Genomic DNA, 27,110 nt, shown 5'->3' on the forward strand with positions numbered 1-27,110 from the left:
AAAGGGTTAGATACGATTCAATGAGATAATGTGTGACTGGCACAGATCAGCGCCAGATAAATGGCGCTTTCGTGTATTAGTCTCACTCCAAAGCCTGAGCTTTTCTGCTTAGCCTGGGCCCTCGACGGCGCATCGCTAGCGGATAGCTCGGCGAGGACCCGAGGCTAGTGCCACTACTCCCCTTGGCCGGCAGAGGCCGCCCGCGCGCCCTCCGTCCCGGCGGCTCCAGGTCCCGCCGCCGTCGCCTCTCTGCGCATGGCTGCCCCGGCTGTTGCCTGACCGCCACCCACCTTCCGCCGCCGCAGCGGCCTCACGACCCTGTGGGAGCTGGCGGACCTTCGTGGGCCCAGCGACGCGCGGCGGGCGGCGCGGACCCTGCGGGGTGGGCGGCGCGAGGGGCGGCGCGAGGGCGGCGGAGAGTGGGCGGCCCGGCCAGGGTCCTCGCGGGTCCTCGGCGGGCCCGGGGGAGGGCCCTCTTTGTGGCTGCAGTTGGCAAGATGGCGCCGGTGGGGGTGGAGAAGAAGCTGCTGCTGGGCCCCAACGGGCCCGCCGTGGCGGCTGCCGGCGACCTGACCAGCGAGGAGGAAGAGGGCCAGAGCCTATGGTAAGACTGCGAGGCGGCCGGGCGGGGCCGGCGGGGCTGGGGAGTGTGCGGCCCAGTGGGGAGCTGTCCGGACTGGGCTGCACCGTCGGACAGACTGACGGGCCGTTGCGGGCCAGTCAGGTCCAGGCTAGCCCCTGGACTGACCGCTTTGCTGTTATCGCCACAGGTCCTCGATTCTGAGCGAGGTGTCCACTCGCGCTAGATCCAAGCTGCCGTCCGGCAAGAACATCCTGGTCTTCGGTGAGCGCCGGAGGTGGGGCGTTGCCCGGGGAGCTGGGGTGGGCGAGACGGGCGCCCCTCTCACAGGTCCCAGCCTTCCTTTCTCCTGCCCGCAGCCTGCCTCGCCCAGGAGGGCTTGGAGATCCTGGCTGGACAGCCGGAGAGTGGCCAAGTCCACCGTGCCTGAGGTTGGGATATCTCTTTTGGAGAGTCAGTGATGCTGGCGTGGAGTTGTCGGCACATTCCTTAGTCATTTGGCCGCAACATCAGCCTTACTTTAAATGTCACTGGTTCTGTGTGGTCATAGTCTCAAAGTTTACCAAATTGCAGGTGTGGAGAGGGGGATGAGTATATGAGAAGGTTAGGTGGAGGAGGTGGGGGAAAATGAGGTGACTTGGGAGTCAGGGGTATGGGGAGATGCCACCGGAACCGTTCCTCCATCTTCATGAGCAGGGCACAGTCGCAGAGACTCTGCAAAGGACAGGAGGTCCTGGGGTCCTCACTAGGGACTTGACTGCATTATTCCAGCCCTCACTGCTGGGTTCCCTGGGTCAGTTCCCTTATTGTGTCTGGTCTCAGTTTCTGTCCGTAAGTGAGGGAGTTTGATCAGGTTCATTCATCCAGAGAATCCATTTGTTGAGAGATTCCTATCGGCTGGGCACTGGAGAGCACAGGCATCCCTCACACATTGCACAAGAGAGACAGATATGTTGGTAATTACACTACACCATGCTGGCATGGGAAGATTATTGTAGGGCATCACATTGTTTGATGCTGTTTTGCAAGAGGGTACTTTAGGGGTCAGGTGTTTTGAAGGATAAGTGTTAACATGCAGGGGCACAGAGTGTTTGCAGTGACACAGAAGTGACAGGAAGGTGTGGGGGTTTGGAAGATGCCAGAAACTCCTTGTAGGTGACTGATGAGATAAGTTGGGTCAGATGGTGGAAGGCTGAAGAGTTGATAATACTTTTCCCTGGAGGCCCCTGATTCTCAAGGCCTTTTGTTTCACTTCCATCCCCTAATCCTCTTGGGAATGACTGTGAGGGTGGTTTTCCCAGTGGTTTTGTTTGTTTGTTTGTTATTTTATTTATTTATTTATTTATTTTTTTTAACGTTTATTTATTTTTGAGACAGAGAGAGACAGAGCATGAATGGGGGAGGGACAGAGAGAGAGGGAGACACAGAATCGGAAGCAGGCTCCAGGCTCTGAGCCATCAGCCCAGAGCCCGATGCAGGGCTCGAACTCACGGACCGCGAGATCGTGACCTGAGCTGAAGTCGGACGCTTAACCGACTGAGCCACCCAGGCGCCCCTGTTTGTTTGTTTTTTAATGTTTGTTTATTTTTGAGACAGAGAGAGACAGAGCATGAATGGGGGAGGGTCAGAGAGAGAGAGGGAGACACAGAATCTGAAGCAGGCTCCAGGCCCCGAGCTGTCAGCACAGAGCCTGACGCGGGGCTCGAACCCACGGACCATGAGATCATGACTTGAGCCGAAGTCGGATGCTTAACCGACTGAGCCACCTAGGTGCCCCTCCCAGCATTTTTGAGGGGAGCTTATGGTCTTCTTTAGGTGATGATCACTGCAGAAGGTAATAGAGGACCTTTAGAGATCTTTAAGAAGTGAGGAACCAAGGTCAGCAGATCTGTGTTTTACAAAGGGAATTCTGGCAGCAGAGTTGCAGGTGGCTCAAAATGAGCAGGTATTGAAGTCAGGCTGAGAGTTGTTCACCAAAGCTCGGATGGGGATGTGGAGTCTCTGAATACAGTAGTGACATTGGGGATGGACAGGAGGTCTTTGATCTGTGGAATGCTTCTTAATTCTTATGTCTTGTAATTCCATATTATTAAATACCAGGGGTGCCTAGTAATGTTTCTGGGTGGTGGTTCTTCTTAATGTTTAAGGTTTCTCTTTTGAGGGTGCAGGTGGTTGTTGGTTGGAGGGGTTTGAGGAGGCACTTGATAATTACTGAGATTGTGCTTAGGAGTTTTGCTTGGGTCTGTAATTATTTTCATCAGTTTCCTAGCCTTCAGGATGCTTATGAAAGAGAGGTACTAAAATCAAAAGTGAATAATAGCTTCTATTCTTCATGATTGTTAGGCAGGATCAGACTTTTTTTAGTTCAAAGTTCTGGACTGTAAGTTTAATTATATTTTGAAGATTTCTTGCTTTTCTTGTGGTAAAACTTTATTTTGTGTGAAACTAACCCCACCTTTTACTTTCACTTCTCCAAATAGATGTCTTATGAATTGGACATACAGACCTAGGGACCTGCCTTATTCCTTCCCTTGTGAAATAAGGATGACTGCAGTAGAATGTCATTTTATATCTTGGAATTTGTCACCTTTGTCACCACTATCCCCCCTCCATTCTTACAGCAAAGCCTGTTTTGTTTATGATGAGTGCAAGTGAGACCTCAGCAGCAGGCTTTGTGTGAAACCTTCGTTGTCACTTCTGTGTCAAGATTCCCCATCCTTGCCTAGAATAAACAGCACACTTTGCCTTCTCTTGTACATCCTTCGTAGGTGAAGATGGTTCTGGTAAAACAACCCTCATGACTAAACTTCAAGGAGCGGAGCATGGCAAAAAAGGAAGAGGCCTAGAGTATCTCTACCTCAGCGTCCATGATGAGGACCGAGATGGTGAGTGATGTGTTGATCTGTGGTAAGGGGTAAATGCATATCTCAGACTCTGCTGTTGTGGCTCCTATTTTCTGTTTAGTATGTCTTTGTAGGACTTAACCCACTTTTTAAAAGTTTATTTATTTACGTAAGTAATCTCTACACCCAATGTGGGGCTTGAACTCATGACCGTGAGATCAAGAGTTGCATGTTTTTATAGGTGCCTGGATTGCTCGTTCGGTTAAGTGTTTGACTTGGGGCTCAGGTCATGATATCACGGTTCACGGGCTTGGGCCTCGCATGGGGCTCTGTGCTGACACCTCAGAGCCTAGAGCCTGCTTCGGATTCTGTGTCTCCCTCTATCTCTGCCACTCCCTCCCTCACACACTGTCTCTCTCTTTCAAAAAAAAAATGAATAAACATTAAAAAAAAGAGAAAAAAAGTAGCATGCTTTTCTGACTAAGCCAGCCAGATGCCCCTTCCCTCTTTCCTTTTTATAGTATGTTAGTAAAAATGAGAAATGAGGCTGTTAGCTGTTGTTCTGGGTAGCCCCCAGTTAAAAGGAGATATTGAAGGTAAAGTTTCAGATGCACATATAGGTACTATGAAAGATGTTTTTAAAACCTTTGGACTTTTCTATGAGAGAAATATTTAGCAGATTGATTTGGACACATTGTTACTTTGCCGGTTCTAGTGGAGAATCTGAAATTGGTATGATTCAGAGAGTAACAGTTTAACAGATATTCACAGGAGAATTTTCTAGGTCTCTTTGTGACAATGTTAGAAATGCTCATTTCCCATGTTTCTTTCAGTGGAGGACAGAGGCTCAGGGGTGAGGATGTTCTCTCTTAATTCCTTATCTCTAGAATGTGGATAGTAATAGTTTCTACCTGCAGGGTAGTTGGGAATATTAACATTATATGAGAAGCATTCATAAGGATTAGATATTTCTTAAAATTCTTATAATTTTGAGTTGGATTGGAGTAATGGCTTTTGGTTACCACTGCTCAGTAACGCTTCCTTTATAAACTTTAAAGCTTTATGAATGGCTCTAAAATAAATAATCATTGGTGCCTAGTCTTTTCATATGTAGGAAGATTATCTGTGTAGCGTAAGGGTGAAATATCTGTTTTAGATTACTTTCTTTGTATTTGCCTTTATCCATTTAAACAGTAAGGATCACAGTGTAAGGGTGATTATATAAGGGACTAAATCCTACCACTTCTGGTTCCCCATTTCCTTTTTGCTAACATGAAGAAGTTGGACCCAAGTCCCTTCCAGCAGTATAATTCTTGGATCTCCAAGAGTCATTTCATAGAGGTCATGGATCAGGATCTCTTGTTAAAGCTTGGAGAGCTGCACTGTATTAATGTTAAGGTAATGGTCATTTTAGAACCCCAGAGACTTTATACCTGTTCTTCCTCTCCTGGCTTCCTTTGCTGCACCGAACGTTGCCTGAAAGATGTGAAAGAAAGGTAGGAGATGGGCCTGGTGCCGAGGGCTCTTCTTGTATAAGGAAGACAGAGGCTTTCAGGTGCCCAGCTGGGCCCACTGGCATCAGTGCGGGTAGGGGTGGGACAGAGGGGCCGTTGGGCTAGACTTAGAGGGAGGGCCTCATGTTGTCTGAGCCTTTTGCATCCAGTTTTTGTTGGGCAGCGTGGTTATTGTGGAAGCACCTGGGTTTTGGAGCCACCAGAACTGGTTCAGAGTCCTGCTCCCATAATTGCTAGTTGTGACTGACCTAAGCACTCCGCACCTCAGTTTCCTCATTTGTAGAACTGGGTAACCATACCTGTTTTGTAAGTTGACACAATGAGAGGTGGCACGTGTTAGGTGTAGCCAACTACTTGAGACACAGTGGTGGTAGCTCTAGTACCCTTTTGAAAGTATAAAATGTGGTATAGATACTCTGTGAATCTCTATAGCTGCTTTTATCAAGATGGCATAAGCATATATCATGCCAAAGCATCATATTAACCATATTTACTTGCCTCTGAGTTGAAGGACATGTTAGCATTTATTTCAGATTCCTTAAGGTTGCCTTAAAAATTTCCTGGTCTCTGCATTTTTAGGCCACCTACTTGCAGGTCTGTTTTTGTTTTTGCAGGTCTTTTTTTGATGGAAGAGTTGCCCTTACCAGTAGTTAATTATACTTCTTTCAGTAGGTTTTGGGTTTTTTTTGTTTTGTTTTTTTGTGATGTGACCGAGTTATAAATATATATTTTGCAGATAATCACACAGATAGAAAAAATTGTCTCTTGTCCCTGGTTTGTGGTAGGGCATGACATGTCGAAGGACCACTGCCTCCATGGTTGTGGATGTCTGTTTAACGTCACATGTGGTATGTGTGATCTCCATGCACGTGGGTGATAATGTGTAGTGGGCAGTGGGAAGAGAGGCTGAAGAAAGGAACGATGCTTGGTGAGGGAAGGCATCAAAATCAGTGGGCTTCAGGTACAGAGCAATATCTTTGAAGGCATTCACAGAACCCAAACCAAAACCACTGTCTAAAATGTATTAGAATTTTGAAAGTATAGCTAGACGGTAGATAGTAGATACCTTATTATGCTGTTGAAATAAAGTTGTGAATATTAAATTTTTTACAGCATATGTTTTAATTGATTACACAAAGGTAGTTAGCAGAAGATAGATTTTTAAGTATATTTTGGAATTTATTGGGGAAAAAGTTAGTGAAATGATATTTTTGATTGTAGGAGTTTTCCCTCAGTGCACTTTTGTAAGAAAAATATTTCTCAAAAATGGTATCTAAAAACTTTTAAAAATAGATTATCATTTTGGAGAAGTACCTTCTATGGTTTGATCATCCAGTTATGATTTTGGAAGCACATGTTTCATGAAATGTCAGCAGTTGCACATTTGTGTGTATGTTTAGCTTTTAATTGTGGAAAACAAAAGAAGGTACAACATAGATTAGAATCATAAACCCCAACGTATGTGTTATTTGCCTTAAACAGTTATCAGTTCGTTACCAATTTTATTTCAACTATACTCTCACCTGCTTCTCCTTTCACTTCACACTGGATTATGTTGAAGCAAATTTCAGACATTATGTCATTTCATCTGCATATATTTCCATCTGTATGTCTAAAAGATAATAATTTTTTAAAAGTTTATTTTGAGAGAGAGTGTATGCACACAAGCGGCGGAGGGAGGGAGGGAGGGAGGGAGAGAGAGGAAGAGAGAGAGAATCCCAAGCAGGCTCTGCACTGTCAGCATGGAGCCCGACACAGGGCTTGAACTCACAAACCATGAAATAATGACCTGAGCCAAAATCAGGAGTCAAGTGCTTAACAGACTGAGCCACCCAGGTGCCAGGTATCCCATAAGGATTTTTTTTTTATTTAATTTTTAATTTTTTTTAGAGAGAGAGGAAGAGTATAAGCTGGGAAGAGGGGCAGAGGGAGAGAGAATATCATAAGCAGGCTCCATGCTCAGCACGGAGCCTGACACAGGGCTTGATCCCATGACTCTGGGATCATGACCTGAGCTCATATCAAGAGTCACACGTTCAACCGACTGAACCACTCAGGAACCCTTAAAAGATAAGGATTTTTAAAAACATAACCATATTCTTATACCAAGAATAACTTAATTCCTCAATATCACCAGGCATCCAGTAACTCATACCTCAGTGTGTATAAGTAATGATTTTATCTTGGCATTTAAACACAAAGGTCCTGTCTCTTTGGTACCCTTTGTAGTATGTGAACTCACTGTTTAGTATGCCTGACAAGAAGACCTTATTTAACCACAGGCTGCTTGGCACAGCTTGGCTGCCTCATACATTGCTGATATCTGAGGAGAATGGGTCATGTAGACGGTAGTGCAGTTGACCAGTGAACATTTTAGCTTTTGTATGTATCTTGATTCTTATTAAAAGCTAAAAATGGGGGCGCCTGGGTGGCGCAGTCGGTTAAGCGTCCGACTTCAGCCAGGTCACGATCTCGCGGTCCGTGAGTTCGAGTCCCGCGTCAGGCTCTGGGCTGATGGCTCGGAGCCTGGAGCCTGTTTCCGATTCTGTGTCTCCCTCTCTCTCTGCCCCTCCCCCATTCATGCTCTGTCTCTCTCTGTCCCAAAAATAAATAAAAACGCTGGGAAAAAAAAAAAAAAATTAAAAAAAAAAAAAAAAAGCTAAAAATGTCCTTCACTCTTTATTCTACTATACATTGCTGGAATCTGTTTACATGTGGATATAATATATCATGACGATTTAGAAATCTTTAAGTTTAAATGGTTCATCAGATACCTTGACCAAAGGTTACTGCCCACTGAGCACTTGACCTCTTTTCTGATTAGGCTTTCTTGTTGCGTTTTGTATGGTATTCTGTGGTTGTCACTTTTAAGTTCCTCTTGATGTGGCTTTTTTTCAGCTGTGCTGATGGTCATTGTGAGGTCGTAACTTCGCTTTACTTCTTTTTTTAGATCATACACGCTGCAACGTGTGGATTCTGGATGGAGACCTGTATCATAAAGGTCTGCTGAAGTTTGCAGTTTCTGCCGAGTCCTTGCCGGAGACCCTGGTCATTTTTGTTGCAGACATGTCTAGGCCTTGGACTGTGATGGAATCTCTTCAGAAATGGGCTAGTGTTTTACGTGAGCACATTGATAAAATGAAAATTCCACCAGAAGAAATGAGGGAGCTGGAACGGAAGTGTAAGTAAAATAGGATTTTCTCAATTGGAAAATTGACTAGTCTCTTGAGATGGTTCAAGCCACCTTCCTTTTCACAGTGTCAAGAGGTTACAAAGCTTCCTTTACAGAATATTTGGTTTTGTTTGTACCGTTTATTTCAGAGTTTCTCTTGTAAATTCAGTAGTCAAAAAGTACTTAAAGCAGTCTTACTCTCAAGCATCACAGTTGTAGAAAGTAAATGAAACCATATTCCTTTTTATCTCCGTTGGTTCTTTTTTAAAATAAAGATTCTTTGGGGCTTCTGGGTGGCTCGGTCGGTTAAGCGTCTGACTTTGGCTCAGGTCATGATCTTGTGTTTGTGGGTTTGAGCTCTATGTCAGGTTCAGTGCTGACAGCTCAGAACCTGGAGCCTGCTTCAGATTCTATGTCTCCCTTTCTCTTTGCCTTTCCCCTGCTCACACTCGATCTGTCTCTCTCTCTCAAAAATAAATAAACATTAAAAAAAATTTAAAGATTATTCTCTCATCCCTCAAAGTTTGATCAGTCTGTGGGTCTTTTTGCTTTTCTGTTACTCTGGCTGCTGAGTTAGCATCAGTGGATGTGGAGACTTCGATCAGCATGCAGCTTGAGTCCATTGCTCTGGGATTCCATTGAGGTCCTAGGGACTCTCTTGTTGACAGGTGTAAAGGAAGCCCTTTAAAGGAGACAAATCTTTCAGCTTCTACCTTAGTTCATTTTGCCATCAAGCAAGTATGATTTTAGTTAGAAATAGGAAAGTCATTTTTTTTGTCATTAAAATGAAAGGCTGTTTTAATATTAAGGACACCCAAGTCCTTTTGACAACAAAGAACTTTCAAATTAAAGGAAGTTTGTTTGTTTTGTTTTTCCTTAATGTGATTCAGAAGCTTATTTTTCCTTTCCCTTGCTTCTGCACTTACATCAGCTTCTGTCCCCTTGCCAGGGAAATGGGAGGGGCAGGGGCTGGAGCCATGGCAATGTTCAGCAGCAGCAATCTTGGCCAGGGCAGGCTTGGCTCAGCCTGGCTTTTTTCCACAGGATGACATCACTCTCTTCAGTGAATTAATGAGGGCTTCTAGGGCATGGCACACGGGATCTTCACACTTACTGGCAAAAGGGTTCAGAAATTTTGATGTGCTTTTTAAATCAGATCTCTTGCTGTGTGTCTTCCTGTGATAAATTCCTCTTGCTCCTGTCCCACATTAGCTAAAACGGGGAATTTAAATTCTATGGTGTGCCGTGTGCATGTGTGCTACAGTGGTTGTTATGCAGCTTCAGCTGCTGACCTTTCTAGATAATGCCTCTTTTTCCCCTGGAATAGAGACCCTAAAGACAACTTCTTAGAATAGTTCTGAGGCTGAAGAGCTGTTTGTCTTTCACTGCATATTTAGCATCTTGCCCAGATTAATGGGTTAATGCCCTGGAGATTTCAGTCTCTGAATCTGTTTTCTTAGTGTTATAAACTTATAAAGATTTTTTTTTTTAACCTTGTAAAGATTTTTAAAACAAACAAAAAAGCAAGGTTGAGCCACGGATATTGTCCTTTCCCAGATAGGAAAAGTGTCTGCCTTATACCAGGTCTGTTCTATGCACTGGAGATGCACCTAGCAGATAAGATGCCTGCCTCTGGGGATCTTTCGTTCCCATAAACTATTGAATTCATTTTTTGCTTCGTCATTGCTGTCTGTGTCACTTAGGATTAGACTCAGCTGCTTGTGACACAAAACCAAAATAACAGTGGTTGAAACAAGACTGAAGTTTATTTCTCTCTCCTGTAAATGAAATCTGGAGATAAGGCAGTTCAAGCCTAGAAGGCAGCTCTGGGAAGTCAGGTCAAGGATCCTGGCTCCTTTCTGCTTATTGCTTTGTCATCTCTAGGGTGTGGTTCTCTTCCTCTTGACAACTAGAACTGTCACCGCCTTCACTTCCGTGTTCCAGGCAGCAGGATGGAGGAAGAAGAAAGAAGGGTTGAAGGGTACATGCCTATTGTCTTTCTAAGGAGGTTGGGAAGTGTAGTTTGTATGGCCATGTGTTCTAGGTATCCGGATTTGGTTTGGTTATAAGGAAGAAGAGGAGAAAGGACATAGGAGAGCAACTAGCAATTGCTGTAACCTCGTCCATGCCTCATGACTCTCGTTAACCTTCTGAAGGCCTCTCTTGTTTTCACCACCCTTCCTCTGAAATGTTTGGAATGATAGTCACGCCTTTGTGTTGCATGTTGAAGGAATGCCTTTGTTAGTGCTGGTTTTAGGTTACATTTTAATAAAGCAGTTGGCCGCCATCTTGCTTATCAGACTCCCTCTTTGCAGATTAATTGGACTCTAGGTATTGTATTGAATGAGTGAAGGGCTGTCACTCAACCTAGTTTCCAATCAATACCAGTCTCCAGTCTGCTGGGTTTGGAAAGCTGCTCCATGGGGGGGGGGGGGGGGGGGGGGTCACTTTTTCAGGATTTGGTTCCCCAGTGGTCCTAAATCTGTGGCAGCTGTTGACTGGCAGTGAGGGGAAGGCAGAGCAACCCCAGAGCCTCCAGAAGGTGGCGCTTGTGTAGGTTAGTCTTGTCTTCCCTGCTTTATGTCTGGGCTTCCCTTACTTATCAAATAGAGAAAAAAGATTAGGTGCTGTCTGTGTGATTTTTCAGGACTGTGGAACCAGTGGGTGATCAGTGAGGTAGGAAGAAGAAGAAGATGAGAGAGAGATAGCAGCAGGTAGGGTAGAGCACTCTGATCCCCTTTTGCTACCAACTATTACGTGATGCTAAAGGGGGAGCCCCCAGGTGGGCTGTTGGCTCCTGCTGTGAAATACTGGCCATCTCACCATTGGAGAGAAATTAATACTGTGGTAAGTGTGCACCCTAAGGGAAATGCACATTTTATTATCTGAATTGCACACTGCTCAGTATGTTCTTATTATCCTTCCTTTCACCAACCTCTATCTATGTCATGAATACTTATTCTGTCTCCCAACTTATTTTCTGAAATGCTGAGTTATTAAAAACACATGTGTATTTCCTATGGCTACTGGATAGCCACAGTTAAGTTATTCCTTTAGAGAGTGACCAGTCCAACCCAGGGCTTCCCACCTATTTTCATGTCATGGCATATGTAGAATACAGCAGTTTGTGCAGCACACTGGGTAATGGAGTTCTATGGAACAGACCTCTGGGGCTGCCCGCCTCTGCTTCCTGCCACAGCCACTTAGCTCACCTGTAACACCCCAGGCTCTGCCGTGCTCACTGTCGTGCAAGCCCTGGTTGAGTGCCTCATGTGATATTGGGCAGTGATAGGTATGACCCAAACTTAAACCTTTGTATTTTTCAATGAGTTGAAGATTTGTTAAAATACGTTGAAGGAGATTCATGTGAGAACCTTTGATTTCTTCAAGATCCTTCAATAACCACACTAATTAATCAGAAAACCCTTCTCTGTCTCTGTTTTTTTCTAAAATGCAGTAGAGATCTCTAGTGTTTATATTGACGATGAAATTATATGAATGAGCTTAATTAAAGAGAAGCTGTAGAAATGAAATGTTAATTATGTCTGCACTTTAGGTCTTAGTTGAGATGGTTTTCAACTTGCCCAATATTTTAGGAAAGACATTGTACTCTTTAGATTAATTCTAGGAGCTCATGTAATGATAACGTAAAATCTCTATCGGTTAAAACTCATTGTTTTAAAATGTTTGAAACTTGTTCTGTGGATGAAGAGAAGTATGTGCACCTTTCCCTGGGTTCTCTTTAATCCAGTTATTTGCATTTTCTTAATGAGCATGTTGTGGATGAGACCAAAAGGCATTTTGATCCTTTCGTCCTGTTGTGTGTAGAAGGTAGAGCTGCCTGTTTGCTGCTCTAGCTCATAGCAGTTTTAATTTGTGGGCTGTTCTCTGGCCTGACATGTGAGCCTTGAAGTACCCACGAAAAGGTATGGGTCCGTGGGCTTTGGTTCACTTGGCTTAACCAGGCCCATGAACCACTCTCAGCTTCAGGGCCCTCCTATGGGATTGCACTATTGATACGCTAGTGACTGTGTGTGCTAAGAAGTGGACATTTTACTCCTGACCCCTTCTTGTGTTAGGAACAGGTCCGCCAACACTGCACAGTGATTCAGGATCTCCTAAAGATGAGACTGGGTCCACAAGAGTCAGGATGATGAGGAGACGTGGATGGTGCTGGCCAAGCCCAGCCTTGCTCCTTAGTACAGACATAGCTATGTGAAAACAGCATGTTCTTGTGGAATTCAGATGGTTTTACTCTTCTGATTTTTTGAAAATGTTAGCTATATAAGAAATGTGGCTTTTTTCATAGAAACTATTAAATAATAGAAACTACTAAAACCTTAGATGTTTTTAAAACCTATTTAAGGGACGCCTGGGAAGCCCCTGTATGTTGGAAGAGCGTACAGTTCTTGACCTCGGGGTTGTGAGTTCAAGCCCCCATGTTGGGTGTAGAGATTACTTGAAAATAAAATCTTTTTTTAAAAAATTAAATCTTGGGGTGCCTGGGTGGCTCAGTCGGTTGAACGTCCGACTTCGGCACAGGTCATGATCTCGTGGTTGACGAGTTCGAGCCCCACGTCGGGCTCTGTGCTGACAGCTCGGAGCCTGGAGCCTCCTTCAGATTCTGTGTCTCCCTCTCTCTCTGCCCCTCCCCTGCTCATGCTCTGTCTCTCTCTGTCTCAAAAATAAAAAATAAAAAAAAAATTTTTTTTTTTTAAAAAGTAGAAGAATAAAAAAATAAATAAAACCTGTTTAAGAGTTGGATATAATTAAACATGTCCAGGGGAATATCTTTGCTGCTCTGAAGTTATAATGCTCAGACAATATGTTAGAATTGGCATTTTGTATCACCACCTCCAAATCCCTAATATTACAGTAAGGCAGAGTGGGGAAGTTTGTCAGAACTCTATTTTTTGTGCTTATTACTACCTTTTTCAGTTTTCTAAAACTGGCATGTGTATTTTTATTTGTGTGATTTTCTTTTACTTTTTCACCTGTAGTTGTGAAAGATTTTCAAGACTATATTGAGCCTGAAGAAGGTTGTCAAGGTTCCCCGCAGAGAAGAGGACCTCTGACCTCAGGTCCTGACGAAGAAAATGTTGCCCTGCCTCTTGGTGACAATATGCTGACTCATAACCTGGGAATCCCAGTGTTGGTGGTGTGCACAAAGGTATGCGCCAGGAATTATAAATCTGGCTGGGTTTGGCCAGTGAACAATTACCATCTAAAAGAAACTTAGAGGCTCTTGTTGGGTGTCTTCCCATGGGAGAGTTGGACTAATTCAGGATTCATAAGGTACATTGAATATGTCAGGCTAGAAAATATTGTCATTTAATGTTGCTGCTGGAAACATGACATTACTCTGTTCATAGTTTATCTCTCCATGAAGTACTGTCTATTGAGTGATTCAAACTCAGAACTAAAAGCAGTTTTTTTAAGGCTCCGTAAACCAGTTGGTCTAGCCTAAACTGATGGCTAAAAAATAGAAGAGCAGAATTCTTTTGGGGTTTTGGTCATTTAAAGTCTGTTGGATTTGAGATGGTTTTCAGGAAGAACATAACACTGGAAAAAGAAGGAAGGGAACTCACTTTCTTCTGCCCTGTAGGATGATGATGTGGGAATGAAAATTAAGTTGAGTCGTAGAGAAATAATTGTTTCCCTTAGAAAAGAAAAAACTAGCTTTAAAACCATTTTGGGTTTATGGGGCGCCTGGCTTGCTCAGTCAGAAGAGCATGCAACTCTTAATCTCAGGGTCATGAGTTTGAGCCCCGTGTTGGGTGTAGAGATTATTTAAAAATAAATAAACTTAAAAAAATTTTTTTTTGGATTTTAAAAGTACTTTATTCCCAACCACACAGTGTGCCATTCACATTATATTCTGTGAGATGAGAGTTCTTTGGAGGGTGCAGTGCACAGCTACGTCCCATGGCCTGCTTCCTGCTGTGACCGTGTTTGATTCTTAGAACAACTGTGAGGTGATCAGACTGTTACGTCCCCACTTTGCAGCTCTGGAAACTGTGGCCCAGGATGAAAGAGAAATCTCCAGTTGCTTTTCACTCTTACACTTTTCACTCTTTTCACTCACTTTCACTTTTGTCTAATTAATGTTTAGACCCTTGGCTGTGGCTTTCTTCTTTGGAACTATGATAGTTTATTTCTGTAGAAGACACCATTCCCATCCTCAGCAGGCAGAGAAGCAAAGAGGTGACTCCTTTCTCTTTCTGTCTTCCCTGCAGTGTGATGCAGTGAGTGTCCTGGAGAAGGAGCATGATTACAGGGACGAGCACTTTGACTTCATCCAGTCACACCTACGGAGGTTCTGCCTCCAGTGTATCCTTGGAGCGCTGTGTCAGGGCACAGGAGCACAGGCTCCCTTCTGTGCTAATTCAGGCTTCCCTCTAGATTGGTATCTTCAAAAAGATAAAGAACTTCCTGAATCTAGAATGGTCTTCTGCCGGGGAAAAATTGTATACATCTTTTTATTAGTTTTGTATTTTACTGTATTGGAATTTGAGACTTACTGATTTGTGTCTGCCTTTCATTTATTTTTATTTTTAATGCTGTACATTTGATAGGCTTTCATATTAAGAAGAAAGCTGATATGGAGTCTTACTAACAAAACTACTTTCATCATATCTTGGAAATCTTTTTAAACTTTGCTTTTTTTGCAAAAAGGTTAATTACCCAACACGATATTGTTATAGATGCCACAAAGAGTTTCCCATATGTTTATGTTGTGTGGTGTCCATGAGAGATACTGCGTCAGCAGTCTTTTGAGTTATACTTCTGTAAAAATACAGTAGCAAGTGGTGCTACATCCCCATACCACTTCCTCTGGGCCTTTTATCTTGTCCAGCTCAGTGGAGGGTGCTGATACATGTAGGTACCCATCTCTTACAGAAGAGGTGCTTAATAATAAACTGGATCACGTGTGAACATCTGTGTCTAGGAAAGAATCTGCACCCTGGATATGCTGAGGGTGTTTTCCTGGGCTAATTTCAGAGCCATTAACTTGACTGCTTATGAACCAACCTGACGGGTCAAAAGACAACAGTCTGCATGTTAAAAAATGAACCACATGGCCTGCCACCATTGACATCCTTTATGCTTTTGACATAGTTCATCTGTCATTATTACCGTTTTAGTTTTAAAAGTTTTAACACTTTCTTTTGATCATGTATTGATCAAAAGCTAATTAGCCTGTGAGTAGTACTTTGAGGATTATGGTTGGCTATGTTTGCTTTTGTCTCTTGCAGTGAATTGGTTTTCCTTAAGCAGATTGATTAGATGGAGCAGCCTTGATTTACACATCAGTGAAGGAGGAGAAAAACCTCGACTTGTTGTATAAGTATATTGTTCATAAAACGTATGGCTTCCACTTTATCACACCTGCCTTAGTTGTGGAAAAGGATGCAGTTTTTATGTGAGTTCCTTATAGGTGATTTCAAATGCTTCTTTTCATAGTACATTTGCTCTTTTCTTTTTATCCTTCCATGTAAGGTGCCTTCTGTCTCTTTCGTACACCGCCAGCTTTCTGCTGCCTTGGGGCAAAGTGCTTGGCCTGGACCTCACAGGGGATAGATATACCCAGATCCTTTCTAGACTGTTTGCCATTCTGCTTCAGTCTAAGGGAAGTAGGTGGAGTGAGGTCATGGGTGCTGCCTTTCATCATTGAGAGCAAGGTACCAAAACTTAAGCCAGACTTTTTTGCCACTTACTGTCAACTCCGGTAGAATACTGGCTGGAGGAAGGAGTTGAAGTATAGGGAATTGGGCTTTGGGGACCCTGATGCCTTCTGTTGAAGCATGTGATCTCTCTGCCCATTGGCAGAGATGATTGCAGGCACCCTTGTTGGTGTACCCGTCAGCATGGGCTTTGGCTATACTGAATGTGTGTTGTATTTTTGGTACTTTGGAGCCACGGGGGCTGCTGTCCTGGGCAGAGACTTAGATACCTGTCTGTTCCAGTTTGTGTTTTTCTGTCACTGGAAAATGATGAGTGTTTTGGATGTATGAATGAATGATGAAGCTGTGTGGCCTCTGAGAGGACTTGTGCTAGTAGATCAGTGTTTGTAGGCTTCGATATCCTCTTGACTTCAGAATTACAGTTCATTCAGCAATTGCTGAGTACTTCCTAGGTGTCTGGGTTCTATGCTAAGGACACAGAAGTGAACAAGATATGGTCCCTGCACACAGCACTGGAGGGCAGGGGTGGAGCAGTAATGGAGTGGTAGTGGAGGCAGTGCGGCAGGGAGGGCAGAGGGGGTGATGCTGGAAGGCTGAGTGTGTGTGTGCTAGGCAGGCTAGAAGGAATGGAGGGGTAGGAGGAACAGCCTCTCAGAAGGCTGAAGATGTGATAACCAAGAGCTCTTGGCACTGAATAGGTTGCTTCCTGAACATTTAGGGAGAGCCTCATTTGGGCTCCTCACAGATGGCAGAGCTAGAGCCTTGGGTGGCTTTTAGAGGATTGTTGTCCAGAGCAATCACACAGGCATCAAAGACACAAGCTCAGTGAATGATACGTGAGTGCCCAAATTACTTGTGATCCTGAGGAACAGGAAGCCCCAGGAAGACAGGTTGAGGATCAGGGCTGGTCTGGAGAGGAGAAGCATCTCACACCTTCCGAAGGCTGCTTGGGTTGTGGCTGTATCTTGATCATACCCCGTCCCTTTGAATCTTTGATCCTTTGGTAGTTTGCCTGTTTGGGAACTGGTGAAGTCAGCAAAACCATTTGGGTGGAGCACCCTGGGTAAGAGCGCCCTCTTGGTTGTGGAGCAGTGAAGTAGGACTTAGGTGGAGAAAGGGAGACCTGTGAGAATCTGGTGGCAACAGTAGGCTACCGTGGCTTAACTTAATGGAACGTGGATGCCATCCTGCTTAGTGATCTCAAGCAGGGCAGCACCCATGTAGGAGCCTCAAGGGCTCCTTGTGTCCCTCTGGTTTGCAGCCCAGGAGAGTACAGATCCTGCTGCCCTGCTTTGTTCCACGGTACATCTTCCCACACCAGTAAAATTAATGAACTAGTCCACAAGAAAACTGTTTTCAGAAGACTTCTGAGTTCTTCTACACCAAAGCCCAAGAGAAACGGTCTCATCCGGAGCTGTGTCTGTGCTGCTCTCTATGTCCTCCGCTCTGTGGGAACAAGGCCCCATTATGTCCTTGCTCTTCTGGGTGGAGTTGTGTGAAAACTCTGAACACTTCCTGTGGGTCAGCATGTGGAGTCAGTAAGATCTGACTCTGGCTTCTAGGTTTTGGGCCCCATGAGCTCAGTACAGGACAGAACCTGCCATGTCAATCTGATTGGTTATGCCGGCAGTAAATTTTGGCTTTCCTGCCACAAGCTGCAAGCCAGCCCCAGCAGCTACAGGCCAGATTTTGTGGGAATGGGTCTCACCTAGGAGTCCTCGCTAGATTTTGTGGGAATGGGTCTCACCTAGGAGTCCTCGCTAACCCGGAATGTTACCTAACGTGCTATAAGGCAGTCCCAGGAAAAGCAAATCAATCCCTGTCTCTTTGCTTTTAGACCTGCAGGCTGGGACAACGAAAAGAAAATAGCTATTTTACATGAAAATTTCACAACTGTGAAGCCAGAAGATGCATATGAAGATTTTATTGTGAAACCACCTGTGAGAAAGGTACCCAGATCAGTCACTTTGAGTTGTAGGCATTTTTCTGTGTTTTTTGTTTTTTGTTTTTGTTTTTTTTTTTTTTTTATGGGAAAAGAAACATTTAAAGAGATATGTCTTACACATTGAACCATTTTGGGGGGAAGAAGAATGTAATCCAAGAGCCTCTTAAAAAAAGTTTAGGGGAAGCCTGGTGTGAATGTAAATGGCTCCAGGTGGTGGGATGTGAGTGCTGGAGGGCCCACAAGGCCACAAGGAGTTGGGTTGAAGTTTCCTACTAAGTCTTGACAATGCCACCGCTGCCTCGGGATTACTGTTAGGAGATCCTTGTGCTCCCCTGATCTTCAGGCCCTGATCTGAGAGGGGTTGTTGAGAACCTGCCACTTAAAAATGTCAGTTGGCCACATGGCATGGCTGGTCTTGGAATAGAGTTGGTGCCAGGCTAAAAAAACATAATTGTGCTGTTGCCGCAGGGACTCTCCCTGGACCCGTGTTGAGACCTGAGCCCAAGATTCTTCTTTCAGTGAGAATTTTGACAGTAGTTCGGGTGTTCTTGGCCTGTGACCACAAATGAGTATGTCACTTCACTTCACAGCTGGTCCATGACAAAGAGTTGGCAGCCGAGGATGAGCAGGTGTTCCTAATGAAGCAACAGGTAAGAAAAACCAGTGAGGCCAGAGCAGAGGCCTTCTCTTGCATGAAATGCCAGTCCCCTGGGATGAGGTGGAGGGCATCACAAAGAGCTTGCAGCGTTAAAGGGATTGCCACCAGGTCTCCTTGTTCCCTCCCATTTCTGGCATTGGTACAGAGTAGGAGTTAGACCAGCTGCCTCAGGTGATCCCCTGCCTGCTTGCAGATTCTCAACAATGATAGGCTTGGTATCATTTTAAGTACCCTTTCATTCTGGAAATTAGGTTTTTTGGCATAATACTTCTTGTGTTGACAGTTTACCAAGTGCCCTGACTTCACTTCCATTATTTCACATAGCCCCACACAGCCCTGTGCATGAAGGCAGGTGAGCTGATGTACCTATTTTGTAGGTGAGGAGAGTAACTTCCACAAGCTGACAGTTCAGAATGCAAACCCAGTCTCTCCTTCCTGTTTTACTAGGACTATTGTTAGACACGCCACTTAGACCTGTCATAGGTCTTCCTGATGGTCCAGGCAGCTCTGCGGAGGGTGTCGATGGGTTTTTTTTTTTTTGCCAGCTGGTCCTCCTTTCTGTGCTCTCCTTGCTTCCAAAACTGGTTACTTGAATTATTTTTTTCACCATGTAGCAAATTTCTGAATTTAAACATTTTGCATGTATAATATAAAACGTGACTTGGTTGTTATTAATGGCGCCCTCTAGTGGAGTACTGGGAAGTGTTTCTCCAGACTTTCCGTCCACTCTGCAGGCCTCTATTAATGGCCAGTGTGTCCCTCTCTTTGCAGTCACTCCTTGCCAAGCAGCCAGCCACGCCCACGAGAGCTTCTGTGAGTACCTTAAACTAAATGGAGTCAAGGCTCAGTGTTGTAGGTGTCTTCACACTTTATGCCATTATTTGTAAGAGCTTACATTTGTGTGGGTTTTTGTATTTTCAAAGGGAATTTGGTTTCCCTAAAAGCCCAGGGCGAGGAACATAGTAGGAGACTCAGGAAAGGAATACAGCTCTGGGAAATAGAGTGAGCAGGTTTCATTATCTTGATGTCTCTTCTCTGAGGAGAAACTAAGGTCTAGAAAGAGACTGAGCTGGGGGCAAACTCCCAGTCCTACCTCCCTTCTCCTTACGCTGTGAAAAATATCCTGCAGAGCATGTCTTCGTTTTGGGGATGTGTATTTCCTGTTATTTTTATGCCTGTATGTAACTTGGACTGGTTTTGGACTTAGGAATCCCCTGCGAGAGGACCCTCTGGCTCTCCAAGAACTCAGGGCCGGGGAGGGCCAGCGAGTGTGCCTAGTGCTTCCCCGGGCACATCAGTAAAGAAGCCGGACCCAAACATCAAAAGTATGTATCCTGCCTCTGTGGAGAGTGTTTAGTCTTGGGCCTGAGCTCTGAAGGGGCTATGTGGCTGGGTTTGGAACGTGGAGGCCCGTGGCAACTGGGCTGTTCTCTTCCCCAAGAAGGGGCTGCTTTCCACTTTCCTTCGCTCAAAGGGAAGGGGCTCGTGGTTGGCAGACACTAAGGCTGGTTCCTTTGTTGGAATCAATGGCCCTTACACTTGGTTCTGTATCAGGCCATGCAGGTTCTTTCAAAGAGGAATACAACATAATCACTTAATAATGTGTATTTTGAGGGGTGTCTGGGTGACTCAGTCTGTTGAATGTCTAACTCTTGATTTTGGCTCAGGTCATAATCTCACAGTTCATGGGATCAAGCTCCACACTGTCAGTATGGGATTCTCTCTCTTTCTCTTCCCCTGACACTTGCATGCTGGCTCGCTCTCTCAAACTAAATAAACATTAAAAATAAATAAGGGGGCGTCTGAGTAGCTCAGTCAATTGAACGTCTGACTTCGGCTCAGGTCATGCATGATCTTGCAGTTTCAGAGCTCGAGACCCACATTGGGCTCTCTGCTGTCAGCACAGAGCCCGCTTCTGATCCTCTGTTCCCCTGTCTCCCTGCCCCTCCTCCACTCACTGTGTGTCTCTCTTAAATAAACTTTTAAAATAAATAAGGGCGCTTGGGTGGCTCAGTTGGTTAAGCATCTGACTTTGAGTCAGGTCGTGATCTCACCGTTTGGGAGTTTGAGCCCCGCTTCAGGTGAGCATGAGCCCCCACTTTGGGTGAGCCCCACTTCTCTCTCTCTCTCTCTCTCTCTCTCTCTCAAAACAAGATAAAAATAAATCTTTTTTTTTTTTTTTTAATGTTTATTATTGAGAGAGAGAGAGACAGAGCATGAGCATGGGAGGGGCAGAGACAGGAGAAGACACAGAATCCGAAGCAGGCTCCAGGCTCTGAGCTGTCAGCACAGAGCCTGACGCGGGGCTCAAACTCACAGACTGCAAGATTATGACCTGAGCTGAAGTTGGATGCTTAACTGACTGAGCCACCCAGGTGCCCCAAAATAAAAATAAGTCTTAAGTAAATAAGTAGTAAATTTTAAAAAATGTGTAATTTGAGGGGCGCCTGGCTGGCTGGCTCAGCTGGTTGAGCATGTTGAGCATGCAACTCTTTTTTTTTTTTTAATGTTTATTTATTTTTGAGAGAGCGCACGAGTAAGGGAGGGACAGAGAGAGAGATTGACACAGAATCCGAAGCCAGCTCCAGGCTCTGAACTGTCAGCACAGAGCCTGATGGAGGGCTTAAACCCACAAACCATGAGATCGTGACCTGAGCCGAAGTCGGATGCTTAATTGACTGAGCCACCCAGGTGCCCCTAGGGCATGCGACTCTTGATCTTGGGGTTGTGAGTTCAAGCCCCATATTGGGTGTGGTGAGTACTTTTAAAAATAAGTAAAATAAAATACAGTGTATAGTTTGAGTCCTTGATTTTGTTTCTCATTTTTAAATGATTATCATATATGAACTATGGCATTTTCTTCCCCCTTCACTTCTCTTTTCAAGCTCAGTTACTTAGAAGTTTAAGTAGCCCTTATCCTAGTGACTTAGTAATATCTAAATGTGTTGGTTACAATAAAACTCGCAAAACAAAATTTTATTTAATTCTTATGTGTACAGTAGCTATCTCCAACTCAGAATGAGACCTTTTCACATCAGCCTTGGAATGTTAAGGGCTTATAAAACTTTGGGAAACACTGCCTCATGGATAGGGAGATGATGTGGAGCATGAGTTCTATTATGTCCCCAGATAGGTGGGAAATCTAAACAGATTTACACTTACCATGTTAATAGGGAAGTAGCCTTGGCAGTGGCAATAATGAATGTGCTCAGTGTCCTGGGAAGATGATAGCCACAGATGGATAATTCCAAGCTGAAAACTAGTTTTGTGATGGTGGTAATTGAGTCATCCTGGTGGTGTAAGGCTTTTTTTCTTAATGTTTCCTTAGATAATGCAGCAAGTGAAGGTGTGTTGGCCAGCTTCTTCAATAGTCTGCTGAGTAAAAAGACAGGTTCTCCTGGAAGTCCTGGTGCTGGTGGTGTGCAGAGCGCAGCCAAGAAGTCAGGTACTAAAGGGCCCTTGGAAACCTATGATCCTTGTGGTTGAGCAGTGCTGGAGGTGGGGGAGTGGACAGGAGTGTATGCCTTTACCTGATGTGCACGTCCTCCGTGTTCCCAACAGCCAAGCAAGTAAGCACATCTCCACCTTGTACTGAGCAGTACACTTTACAGCATGCAGGTTTCTTTGGCACATTTAAAGGTGGGATTTGTATACATTGGGTTCTCAGGAACTGACTATTGGGTGAGTTGAGTTATATCCTAAACTGAATATGTGACCCTGGTATTGGAACTGTTTGTTGGAGGTCATGGTCTAGGGTGTGGCACTGATATTTTATTTATTATATTTAATTTTCTGTTATGTTTTATAAGGATATTTGTTCACTGTCCCCAGTCTTGCCATGAGCTGAGCCTGTCTCACTGGAGGGTCATCAATTCCTGCTCCATGAAGCTCCCCCCTTGTCACAGGCACACTCTCTGTGGCAACCCACACTCCTTTCGTGTGGGCCAGTAGAGCAAGTGTATGTCTTGAGGCCTCTGAAACAAAAGAGCCGAGTTCCTTGGGAATTACCCATTTTGCTGGGAAGCTCCAGGCTTTTTTTCTTTTCTTTTCTTTTCTTTTTTTTAAACGTTTATTTCTGAGAGAGTGTGAGCAGGGGAGGGACAGAGAAAGAAGGAGACACAGAATCCGAAGCAGGCTCCAGGCTCTAGGCTCTGAGCTGTCAGCACATAGCCCGGCGTGGGGCTTAAACTCAGGGACCATGAGATCATGACCTGAACCGAAGTCAGACACTAACTGGCTGAGCGCCCCACGCGCCCCACTAGGCTATTTTAAAATGGGTTTGTTTTTAACTTTCCATTGACTATACTATACAGTGTTTTCCCTAATTGGTGTTTTCAGATCAAAGGAGGCCCTCAGGAGATCACTCCATCCTCAGGTCAGCCGGTCCTTCAGGGGCTCCTGAGTTCTTAGAGACTCCACCTGGTCTGGTGGCCTAGGCTGTGGGCTGGTATTTCTTTTTTTTTTTTTCTTTTTTTTTTAACGTTTATTTATTTTTGGGACAGAGAGAGACAGAGCATGAACGGGGGAGGGGCAGAGAGAGAGGGAGACACAGAATCCGAAGCAGGCTCCAGGCTCTGAGCCATCAGCCCAGAGCCCGACGCGGGGCTCGAACTCACGGACCGCGAGATCGTGACCTGAGCTGAAGTCGGACGCTTAACCGACTGAGCCACCCAGGCGCCCCAGTGGGCTGGTATTTCTGACAGGAGAGAAGGGTCATTTCCAGGTCCCAGCTAGCATTTGAAAACAAAAAAATATGAGCACTGACTTTGTGCAGGATTGAAACGTCTGACCTTAGTCTTATATTCTTATTGAAGCATGGTGTTTCCAGGGTACTCATATGAGTTAAAGTATTGTAATTAAAAACAAAACCTAAACACCTGTTCTGTCTGAGGCACAGAAAGTAGTTTGCCATATTCCAGAAACTCACACACCACCTCTAACAAGGAGGTGATGACAGTGCATGGGGTCAGGGGTGGGTGGTGAGAGTGTTTTCAGAAAGGCCCTTATATTTGGCACAAAGGCTTGCCCAGGCAGGGGGCAGTTATGTAGTCAGAGGAACACGGACCTGTCATGTTTGGAAGGAAGGGTTGAATTAGGGTATCTCCTCGTCATCACTGCAATGAAAAAAAGGCTTGCTTTCATTCTTACTGAGGTTATTATCACCACAAGTGATTACAGAAATCTGTATCATTTTAAATGTTCCTTTTGAAAAATTCTTTTCTGTTTCCCATCACTGCTGCTTTTTCTTTCTTTCTTTCTTTTTTTTTTTTAAGGACAAAAGACTGTGTTGACAAATGTTCAGGAAGAACTGGATAGAATGACTCGAAAACCAGACTCCATGGTAACAAACTCTTCAACAGAAAATGAAGCCTGATCCTCCTTAAAAAGTGCATATGTAAAATGACCAAATAACTATGTATATTGATCTGCTAAGACAAGGATTTTTCTGATATGGCACATGCTATCAGTTTTTTGGGGCAGGGGAGATGAACTTAAAAAATACTTCATTGGCTTGTCCAAATATGAAATGCACATTTAGGAAGGTTACGTGTCAGACCCCTTTGTTAAGGATAACCCTTGGACTCTCAGGCATGTGGCTCTCTTGTGAGAAGCAAGCGCAGCAGGGCCTTTTGTGAAAGGGAGGGTAGATCGAGAGAAAGATGGCCCGCTTTCTTTCAGGGTGGAGCATATGAGACCAGGAAATCAATGATCAGAGGGCGGTTAGTCTGACCAGTTGCGTGTTAGCAAATTCACTTGTTCTTGGGAAGCAGATTAAGTAGCAGCAAGTCCAGGAAAGAGGATGACGGAAAGGAGGAATTCGAGAAGTGACGGTGGGGAAGCTGAACGTTGGAGGAGATGAGGAAGGAGGAGACGAGCGGTGTTAGTAAATACCGTGTGTTCGGTAGAAAGTCGAATAATCATTTTTAAGATTTAAAAGTATTTCCAAACTAAATACTGAGAAAATGGGAATAAGATTTGTTCTGAATGCATCTCTAACTTAAGAAAGATGTGTAAAGTGTGGGGGTGCCTGAGTCAGGTGGAGCTGACATGGGTGGGGAAGATGGCAGCTGCCTGAGACTCACACGTGTGGCCCAGGCCATGTCCTCAGGACGAGCTGGGCTCCACGCATGTGCGTCGGGGGGGCATTCACTGTGGAGTGTGTTTAAAGTCAGCAGTTAACAAAATTAGTTTAACTTTGCATTGTGTTTTCTAAATAGCTCCTGCTTTGTTTTTTAAATTAAAAAAACAAAATTTTATACTACCACAGGCTGGCCTACTAACAGAGAATGGGTGACCAACCTCTCATTTTACCATAATGCAGTGTGCTACAGAAAGTTTGAGGGAGGTTTGTAATGTAATTGCACTCTGATGAATTGGCTTGCACCAATCCCTGCCTTATGGTCTGTGGATACCTTCACAGAGTTCCATTGATGCAAAAGGGTCTTGTCCTAGCTCTCTGGTCTGATCAGTGCTATCAGATGGACAAATAAGTGTGAATGTTTTATATTGCAAATGGAAATGATACATTTCTCTTACTTGTGTTTTTCATAAAATGTAGCATTTTTTTCTTATGGAAACAAGAGTTTCCGTGTCTCCGTGTAGAGCAAATTCATGCACATCATCATGTCATACCACCATTCTAGAAATGACTTCTGTGGATTTGAAATGGCACTTTTAATTTTATATGCGACACAACATTTGAATGCAAACACTACCATTGATTTAATATATAAAACATTTGTTGTCAAACCAAGGGAAAAAAACCACAGTTCACTTATGTGGAGTTTACTCTTTTTATATGAATGTTTGTTGTATTGTGTCTGAAAATAACTTCCCTAACGTCATTACTTTTACATACCAGATTTGATTGACCACTAACGTAGTACTGGGCATAACTTAATATCCTGTGTTGTATATACAAAGACTCTAATAAGACTGTCTTGAATTGCTTTTTTTGTAAAGGTCTGAACACTGTTAAGGAGAAAGCTGAGTATTTAGTTGCCTTTCTGACAAACATAAAAACATGTTTTTTGTGCCAGTTTTATTGTTAAAAATACACTTTTCCACCCCTTTTTAAATTCAGTTATTTGTTTAATGTATTGTGGCTTCCAATCACCAGATTGTCCACGTAATGACAGTAAACTGACTGTATAAGGATAGTTGTGGTGTAGTGACCAGTAGATGCCCAACAGCTGTGGCCACACTGATGGGGGGGGTCACTTAGTCCCTCTCTCTACAGCAGCTCGGGTGGGGGTAGGGGCAAAATAATTGACCTCAGAAACAAGACAGAATTATTCGAAAGGCACATGCCTGTGGGGGATACAGTGTGATTTCAAATTTTAATGCAAAATTTTACTTTCTACAAAGTTTTTTTTTTGTCATTTAAACTAGTAAGCACTTTTGTGTCAATATAAGATGTACTAAAACTGATGAAGTGCTAAGACACCTGTCTTGTGAGGGAAGATTTCTTGGGGATCACTTTGAGTTTCTTGTAACGAGTGGCTGCTCCTAGTAGCGGAAGACGCTGGTGCGCGTAATATGTCATGTGCTCAGTGGTTGCCAAAGTCTACCAACTTTGGGGAGCTGCAGGGTTCTTTTTGGGGGGGTGGGAGGAGGGGAGATATTTTTTGTTATTTTGGGGTTTTCAAGCAGTGGAACCAAAGGCCAAACAATAAACAGCCTTTACTTTTTAAAGTAAAATTCATTTTATTTGCAGAATACACTTGTATGGTAGACTATTAAAGACAATTTTCTGACTATTTATATATATTATAGTGGTTACATCTGCTGTTTATCTTTAAAATGGAAAAATCAAAGAAATAAGCCCAACCTTGAAGATGTGGCCATGAATTGGTCTTTCCTAAAAATGCAACGGGTATGCTGCTAGAATTATTTAATTTTGTTTGCACTTTTGTTTTTGATTGGCATTTTAAAAATCACTATTTAAACTGATGATGTCGTATTTTATGAGTTTAACAAAGTTGCAAGTGACTGCTCTGTACATCATGACCTTAACAATGTTGATGCTGTAAGTGAAAGTTCACTGTCGTCTCTATACTGAGTTTATTGGTGTTTTTAACTTAAAATTTGGACTGCAGATTATTCCCCCACCAGCCTTAGTCCAGGGGTGTGGCTCTAACCGGATACAGTTATGCAGTCATGTGGAACCTTGCTTTCTAGTGCTGGAAAAGAAGATGTCTCTAATTACTGGCTTCAATAAACACGAATCCAGACTGCTTACAATTTTTGGTGACTTTCTTTATGATAAATTATCTCACTGGAGAGAGATTGAATTGTCTGCTAATCATATGGCATATCTACCATGTGGCAAAAAATGTTTACCTCTCTCACTAAAAATTATTAGACATTCTGTTAAGAAAACTGTTAAATCCATATTTTGAAGTATGTGGAGTTCTAAGCTGCAGGTAAAGTATAGTGGTGTTTGTGAGTTATCCAACATATTTTCTTGCCTCTTAGATAAATTCTCGATTGTCTGAATTGAGCTCGTTTTCACTTAGCTAATTTGGAAGACTTCAGCTTCGTAGAGGAGTTTCAGAGCAACTGTATCATAATCCTTTTTATCTATTTAAATGGGGAACAGTAAAATATGTTCAAGAAAATCGGATTTGTCATTTTAGAGAAGCCCCCTTTCTGTTTCTTACACTTATTTTAAGTGTGTTGAGTAAGTTCAGGTCATAGAAAATCCCACATT

The 27,110-nt window shown here is 43.8% G+C and overlaps 1 protein-coding gene across 3 annotated transcripts; it reads left to right on the forward strand.

The window, feature by feature from the left end:
• The first annotated feature begins 282 nt into the window (after positions 1 to 282).
• DYNC1LI2 (dynein cytoplasmic 1 light intermediate chain 2) lies at positions 283 to 26,641 on the forward strand. 3 transcript variants are annotated; one of them, XM_047834782.1, is made up of 14 exons: positions 287 to 604; positions 771 to 844; positions 3,349 to 3,465; positions 7,888 to 8,118; positions 13,110 to 13,279; positions 14,346 to 14,439; positions 15,397 to 15,532; positions 17,632 to 17,743; positions 18,330 to 18,389; positions 19,169 to 19,210; positions 19,605 to 19,722; positions 21,726 to 21,842; positions 21,959 to 21,966; positions 23,671 to 26,641. In XM_047834782.1, the coding sequence occupies exons 1-14, from the start codon at positions 498 to 500 to the stop codon at positions 23,686 to 23,688; spliced, it is 1,404 nt and encodes a 467-aa protein (XP_047690738.1). In that variant the 5' UTR covers positions 287 to 497; the 3' UTR covers positions 23,689 to 26,641. The 3 variants fall into 3 exon arrangements, with proteins under 3 accessions (XP_047690736.1, XP_047690738.1, XP_047690737.1); XM_047834780.1 differs by lacking the exon at positions 23,671 to 26,641 and having other exon boundaries at positions 283 to 604; positions 21,959 to 22,944; XM_047834781.1 differs by lacking the exon at positions 21,959 to 21,966 and having other exon boundaries at positions 292 to 604.
• Positions 26,642 to 27,110: the final 469 nt, after the last annotated feature.

The sequence above is a fragment of the Prionailurus viverrinus genome, chromosome E2 (assembly GCF_022837055.1).
Source record: "Prionailurus viverrinus isolate Anna chromosome E2, UM_Priviv_1.0, whole genome shotgun sequence".
NCBI classification, from domain to species: domain Eukaryota; kingdom Metazoa; phylum Chordata; class Mammalia; order Carnivora; family Felidae; genus Prionailurus; species Prionailurus viverrinus.

Coding starts and splice junctions, on each gene's coding strand:
- DYNC1LI2 (XM_047834780.1), top strand. CDS start 498: ATGGCGCCGGTGGGGGTGGAGAAGAAGCTGCTGCTGGGCCCCAACGGG. Junction 15,533..17,631: donor GAAAAGGATGCAGTTTTTAT/GTGAGTTCCTTA, acceptor CTTTGCTTTTAG/ACCTGCAGGCTGGGACAACG. Junction 18,390..19,168: donor TGTTCCTAATGAAGCAACAG/GTAAGAAAAACC, acceptor CTCTCTTTGCAG/TCACTCCTTGCCAAGCAGCC.